This window comes from Anneissia japonica, unplaced genomic scaffold (assembly GCF_011630105.1).
Source record: "Anneissia japonica isolate Jap-2015-1 unplaced genomic scaffold, ASM1163010v1 scaffold8272_len249160_cov157, whole genome shotgun sequence".
Lineage (NCBI taxonomy): Eukaryota > Metazoa > Echinodermata > Crinoidea > Comatulida > Comatulidae > Anneissia > Anneissia japonica.
The window spans coordinates 166246-173874 of NW_022742976.1; the positions used below are offsets into that span (position 1 = coordinate 166246).

The 7629-nt window shown below is 35.5% G+C and overlaps 1 protein-coding gene across 1 annotated transcript; it reads left to right on the top strand.

Annotated features, from left to right (window-relative positions):
• The first annotated feature begins 1029 nt into the window (after positions 1-1029).
• Positions 1030-6690, top strand: LOC117119296 (retinol dehydrogenase 12-like). Its single transcript, XM_033264094.1, has 6 exons — positions 1030-1433; positions 2708-2848; positions 3433-3624; positions 3849-4133; positions 4371-4566; positions 4900-6690. Exons 1-6 carry the CDS (start codon positions 1283-1285, stop codon positions 5000-5002), a joined length of 1068 nt encoding a protein of 355 aa, XP_033119985.1. The 5' UTR covers positions 1030-1282; the 3' UTR covers positions 5003-6690.
• Positions 6691-7629: the final 939 nt, after the last annotated feature.

Below are 7629 nucleotides of genomic sequence, written 5' to 3' on the forward strand. Positions count from 1 at the left end.
GTGAATTTTTACTTCCATTCGTGCATTTTCGTTCAATCCGTTTCACTCCATTGCTCCCCTAGGACACGATATTACTTCAACCTAATGCAATCCATCTATTCCATTTAAAGAAAAAGGGGTAGATTATTTTCATAAAATATAAAATTATTATTCTTGCATTGGAAAGAATATTTTCATTCATTGAAGTATTAACTGTTCCATTTAAATCGGCTCCGCCTCGCTGAATGCAACTGTCAATCTTTCAACAAATAAGCATATTTTTTCCCATTGCACTTATAAATATTCATTATTTTTTAGTAACACCTCCCAATCACGTACCCCTCGTCCAAACAGCTAGGGCTCGTAAATGAGAGTTTGAGAGTTTTTAGCATCTCATTGGTGAGGGTAGGCCTAGGCCATGCTACAAAGTACGACTAGGTAGGCATAGGTCTTGCCATGGGGGGAAATATTGTCAAGAAATGTGACTTGAATTTTATTGTTTTCTGCAACAAAATACTACTCTACAGAAGCCAAATATTTCCTGTGGTCACTGTGAAAAAATCGACCATATTTGCCCAAAACGATTCTATTCTATGCGAATAGCGCCACAACTGATAACACAGTGAGGTTTACTCAGAGCTATTAAACAATTCTTACTCTTTACTGCACAGCAGTATGCATGAACAACCATGCACAGCTCAAATATAATATATTTACAGTATATAATATATATTCAGCGCATTGAGAGCCTGTTACTTGCGATATATAAGAATAGTTTTATATCACTTTATTGGTTTGAATGTTCTCCTCTTAGCTGATGTAACAATCTGAATTATTTCTGAAGACTTTCAAATCATGCATTAAATTTAAAGTGTTTTTGTAGTTAAAAACGATCGTTCGTAATAACGTGTCATCGCTGCAAATTTGATGCGCAAAATCGAGAGGTCGTAAATGGGTGGTTCTTAAATGGGAGATTTACTGTTTACTAAAAAAAAAATATTCTCTTCCTGTAACGCTCTTGAATGAGACCATTTTTCATCATCAGCTAGGCTTAGGATGGATAAAGTTTTTTATTTTTTTTTTATTTTTTTTTTTTCGTTGAATGAATGATTGAACCAAAAGTTGTTTGTGCAAACTAAAGTTGATTGTGTAAACTAAAATTTATCGTGTTAACAAAAGCGTAGAATTCCATTCCAGTGTATATGCGCCAACAATATGTGTGTTTGGCTTGTCTTTTGATCAGAATCTGCACTTTGTTCTAAATCAAACACGTGTTAGACCAACGTGTGTTATCAATGCTTCAATGATTCTGCAAAAAAGGTCGTCAGAATTAGCCCCACCATTACTGAGTAGTTGTGGAAAAATGGATGGAGACAAAATAATGATTTATTTCGACGAAGTAGCACACTTCGTACAGGCAAATTACGTTCCCATTGCATCAGTAGCTGCAGTAGGTGAGTAATGTTTAAGAAGGCATTCTTTCAGTTACACTGCTCAAGGATCGATGTTGTGGTAAACATAATCTCTAAAAGCACTATTATTTAGATGATTCAAGTAGAGCCCAGGCTAAATGTAGGCCTAAATTTAAGCTTGGTTTAATTAAAACAACTTGCGATTTATTATGATTTGGATTATAGTAATCCGTTCAGGACGAATCATATTATGATTGACCGATTGGTTGATTGAATTATTTGAGTTTTTGGTGTGAAATACACCAACGAATACCCATATTTCTGTGCCAAGTGAGCAGTACCCTACACCAAGGTACAATCCCATACTCTATTCCGACAAAAATTGTACTACGTTTTACAGTACGTGCCTTACCTGCACACAGAGCAAACAGATTAGACGTCTCCTTCGAGATGATACCCTATTAAAACTTGCATTCGTTTTATATAAACACAGCAAAATTATGAATTCGACGTTTTATGGCAGTAGTATTACGAAACAGAATAGATTACCAACAGAAACCGTGAGCATGTCGATATTTTGTAAACTAGTAGTAGTATTAAGGAATGTTATAGATAATACCAACAGAGAAGAGCCAACATGTCGATATCTCATCTATTCATCTTTTAGTTTATCAAGAGACATTATTATATTATAAATGCAACTATACTTCACTTTACAGAACTGTGGTCCTGGCTAATATTTGTTAATATGTTTTACAATATTTTTCAGTCACTGTTATTTATTTCTTTGCATGTTTTTTTTACTGAATGTCCTACTTTTGGTCAAATAAATTAATGAGTGAACGACTGAGCTGAGCTTCTCCCGTGTTATGATTGATTGATTTATTGATTGACTGTTTAAATAATTGACTTGATTGATTAATTGATCAGTGATTGATGTTGGTTGATTAACTGGTATGTTGATTAACTGGTATGTTGGTTGATTGGTGATTTTGGCTGGTGGATTGGTTAGTTTGTTGATTGATTGATTGATGGATTGTTGGTTTGTTGATAATTGATCAATCAATCGATTGATAGGTTGATTCATTGATCGACTGTTTGGTTGGCTGGTGTGTTGGTTCCTTGTTGGTTATGAAATAAAATGCAAAATAATGAGATAAGGTTTGACATACCGCATGTGAAGGAGAGGTGCGCGCGCAAATCGGGGGAATAAATATTCAACAATTAGGCCTATGACCTTGATCCTTAGCAAATACTCATGAGGAAGACCTAGCCTATATAGTGTGTGTACATTTATATTAATGTTTTTATTATAGGACTCGGTTTTATGCTACTTAGGCGACACTTTTCCGGTGGAAGATGCTACAGCACTGCAAAATTAAATGGAAAAGTTGTGATAGTTACTGGAGCTAATACAGGCATAGGAAAAGAGACAGCCAGAGATCTTGCTAGACGAGGTAAGTGATAAATAGCGATTAGTTACATTTTTACTTGACAGAATAGAATAACAAAATAAAGCATTTTTTTAAATCGAAAATATGCTACTGAGCACTTGCCATTCGATGGCTGAAAATTCAATCGATTGTTGCATTATTTGGCAAACAGTTGTTTTAACACAGGGGTGGCGCCAGGAAGAAAGCCCTTTTATCGGAAAAAAATAAATACAATTTGTCGAGGAGCAGAAAAAATTATGTAGATTAAGTTAGCTTTTTTCAACTCCAAAATTCAGAAATTTTGAGTTAGGTCCGCTCTCGTCAGGGTTCCCCTGTATTCCCGCGGTGGGAACATCGGACCCCCTTTGGAAAATTCTATCGCCACCCCTGAGTACCTCTGACTCTACCACAATAGAGCTCGACATTATATAATGGGGCATTTCGTTTAGTGGTGGATCGGAAGGAGACACGACAGATGTACACCTTCCACTGTTTGAGAGAGTAATGCCCCTCTCACACAAATTCACAATTTTAAGAAACTTGATGCAAATATATTTTGATATGATTCTAAGGTTGTTTTCAATTGTTTTACTATTGTTTATTTTAAGGAGCAAAAGTGATTATTGCATGCCGTAATATGACCAAAGCTCAGAGTGCGGCAGAAGAGATTATAACAGATACTGGTAATAGGAACGTTGTTATTAGACAGTTGGATCTGGCTTCAATGGAATCGATTCGAACATTTGCCAAATCGATCGCTGAAAATGAAACACGGTTAGACATTCTCATTAACAATGCAGGTGTGTAATGTCGTCAGTGTCTAGTTTGTATGTAATGATTAACTTAATTTTAAAAAAATTACAAAATACTGACTAATGTTTGAGGTACGAATAATTCTAGATGGCATTTACTACTACTACTACTACTACCACCACCACCACTACCACTACCGCTACTATTACTACTACTACTACTACTACTACTACTACTACTACTACTACTACTACGTTTTTTATCTGTTAAGGTGTCTACAAGACTGAACGAAATGAGACTGCAGATGGATTTGAAATGAACTGGGGTACTAATCATCTTGGTCCATTTCTCCTTACCAACCTTCTGTTAGACTTGCTAAAAAAATCAGCTCCAAGTCGAATCGTAAATGTATCTTCAATTGGTCATAGCAGTCCAAAAGTGAAAATCCGTTTCGATGATCCTAATTTAAAGAACAACTATGACGTAAATTATGCGTATAGCCAAAGCAAGTTAGCAAATATTCTATTTACAAACGAACTAGCAAGAAGATTACAAGGTAAGCACAAGCATCGATTTATCACAATAGCAAGGATTGAGGAAGTTGTAGCCTTGGTGTCTGAGATGTTTGCCTTCCATTTCAAAAACCATGATTTTTGTTTTTCTTGCAATAATAAGCGATCTAGTTTATAAACAAATATTTATGCTTGGGCCTAGTAGATTAGTAAAGAATTTAAAAAAAAATTAAAATAAAAACATATACAAACCAAAACAATGCTTTATTTTGTAATTGTAGGAACTGGTGTCACCTGCTACTCGCTTCATCCCGGCGTTATAATGACAGAGATTACACGTGACTTGAGCTCCTGGAAACTTACTGTCATATATATGATGTCTATCTTATTTTTCAAGACCCCTAAAGATGGTGCACAGACCACAATACACTGCGCTGTCGAAGAGAGTTTGGCAAACGAAACCGGCTATTATTACAGGTAGGCAAGATGGCCAATTGTGTTGTGGATATCACATACAGCATCATAGCACATCGTCTCCCCATTCTCATTAAAAATATCACTATACTCATTTTAAAGCATTATTGCATTATCCCTTTATCAGAAAAACGTTTGTTATTATCACATTATCTGTTATTTTACAATTTCCAATAATAAAACCTTCAACATCTGCCTCATTTTGTTTCTACAAATCATTTTACTTTTATATCCTCTCTCCTGGACACAATCTCTACCTACCTCTTTTCTAATAACCACCTCTTTTATTGGTTTTTATTTTTTTATTTTCATAACTGATCTTATTGTTATTTGTAGTGATTGTAAAAGAAAAGATGCTGCACCTCACGCTATGGATGAAGAGACTGCAAAGGAACTCTGGGACATGAGTGCTGAAATGGTAAAACTGAACATTAAATAGCCTGACTGTATGCTGTTTATGCTAACTCTCCGGAATTTGGTTTGACCGAGCATACTAATAACAAATTGTCTAGATATCATTTTGTAGATTTATTTTTCAAGTTTCGTGGTTATTAATATTATTAAATTGATTTCCGATGGCAAACCTCATTGAAACTCTTCCCTTTCAAATGGACGCATTAACAAATTCACCAAAACAAATTACTGTACTGCCAAACCAACTCAAGTTAAAGGAGCATGTAAAACTGAATTAAAGCAAGTATTTCATCAACTGGGTACAATCTGCTTGTTGTTTTTCCTATAAGGGTATAGACATTTAACACGCGTGTCTTCGGTCTGCATAATTAAGGACTTTGTGCAGTTAAAAGTCCTTGCTTAAATAATATCTTTAGAAAGACGGATACGGTACCTTGTTTTACTTGACCTTAAACACGAGCAGTAATGGAATTAGGCCCCTCTCCCACCCAACCCCGTTGATCAGTGCTTAGTTACAGGTTTGCTGATTCAAAAGTAGACAGGATACAATGGAGCACACTGTTGAAATGAAATTATCTTGGCGAAGACCCTTCTGTCTGCTGTTCACGAAAACATTTTATTTTATAGGCAAAATACAAAAACAACTCAGATAGGCCTGACTACTGACTTTTAATCAGTTATTTTATTTTTTCCATCTAATTAATGTAAAATGTTTCCATCACCTTATGTGCAATGAAGTATTACTGAATGTAAAGACATTGGTGTATAGTCTCTAACTGAAAGAAACGATAACAAATTATTAGGTCATTCAATGTGTTTTTGTGTGGAAATCATGATATGACCTCTTTACATTAAATAATAGAAATGTTTAGAAAGTATTTCAATTTATTTATTGTGGGCCCCAAATAATTAGCCGCAGCTGAATGGACCACCTTGGGGGTTACAAAGAGTAAAACTGAATGGTTCAGATGAGATATAATTACATTCAAGCAAATACAAACTCAAAGATTCTTTATTGACTAGGCAGACATAAATTAGTGAGTTTTGATTGGTTAGTCTACTCGAGAATCCAATCCAACTTTTGTCTTCATCCAGGCACTGCCTGGTGTATACTTTACTTAGCGGTCTGGAAACTATGGGTTGCAACTTTAATTGGGTCGTGGGAATTTTATTTTATTATTTATTTGGAAGGTCGTCTCAATTTTATAAATTAGGTGGTAGTAAATTTTAGTGAGTCACTTTTACAATATTTATAATAATGCAATTCAAGATCCTAGGTCTTGACATAATTTTGCATGTAAACTTAAAAAACGCAAGTCACGCATAGGTTTGAGGTTCGTTACCTATTTTCAGCTTGTACTGGCTCTTCTATTGTTGTATTTTATGTACTTTATCTAGGCAGGTCGACTTTCTATTAACGATGTAAAATTAAGTGTACAGCCTAAAGAATTGGCAACCATAGTGAATGGAGACGGAAATCGGTGATACAATGAGTTCTTTGCATTCGATTCACTGTTTCGGCAATACCTTTGTAAGGTGATATATGAACTTAGTAAGCGAGAAGAAAACCCCAACAGACTTTACTGAGCTTATTTATGTGAAAACGAAACTATCTTATGCTTATAGTAAGGGAACCTACAACGAAATAGAGATAATAGTAATTCTCCTCTCAGAGGTATAGGCCATTTAATAAATTTAAAAAAAACCCTTTAAGTTGTAAAAATTCAGTTAATTTTTATCGTTTTGGAGCGTATCCGTACAACTATGGCACTCTCAATTAAAATTTTTAGTTTCTTCATATCCTGTTCTAATGAACGAATACTAAATACCAAACACGCAATAGATACATTTGATTTGATGGGGTGTTATCAATGTATTACTCATGTAGTTCTGCAAAAAACCAAGGAGGAGTACAAGGGGCGCACCCTTTGATAAGGGCATGATGAATGGGTAATCTGGGAGTATTCGATCGGTGATTTGCCAATATGGTGGTCCAAAAAAAATTCTCCACACAAGTCACGGTACCTTAATAATTTCTCTTTTTATTACAGGACTGATGTCACAGCTCATATGCCCCTTAGAAATTTAAATGTAATTTTTGTTTACTCATTTTTATATTTTCTCAAATTCATAAGAACCCGGCGAGAATGGCCCCATTTAATCCTGCACTTGTTGTATCCCAGGTAAAAATTCCCATTGAGACCCGTTGAAAAAACCCAGTTGAAAACCCATTGGAAAAATCCACCACGTGTTTTCGCACCCTCTCAATGAGTCCAACGGGTATTAATGGGTCCAACTGGTTTGCCAATGGTGTTTCAACGGGTTTAACTGGTTTTCAATCCCAACTGGTTCAACGGGTTACAGGTTCCCAATGGGTTCCCAACGGGTTTCCAATGGTTTTCCATTGGGTGTTCAATGGGTTTTCTAATGGGTTTCCAACGGGTTTTTAACGAGTTTCCTAATGGGTTTCTAATAGGTTTCCAACTGGTTTTCAATGGGTTTTCTAATGGGTTATCATCTGGTTTTCTACTATGGGTTTCCAACTGGTTCTCAATGGGTTTTCTAATGGGTTTGCAACTGGTTTTCTATTATGGGTTTCCAACTGGTTTTCAAGGGGTTTTCAACTGGTTTCCAACAGGTTTCAATTCCAAC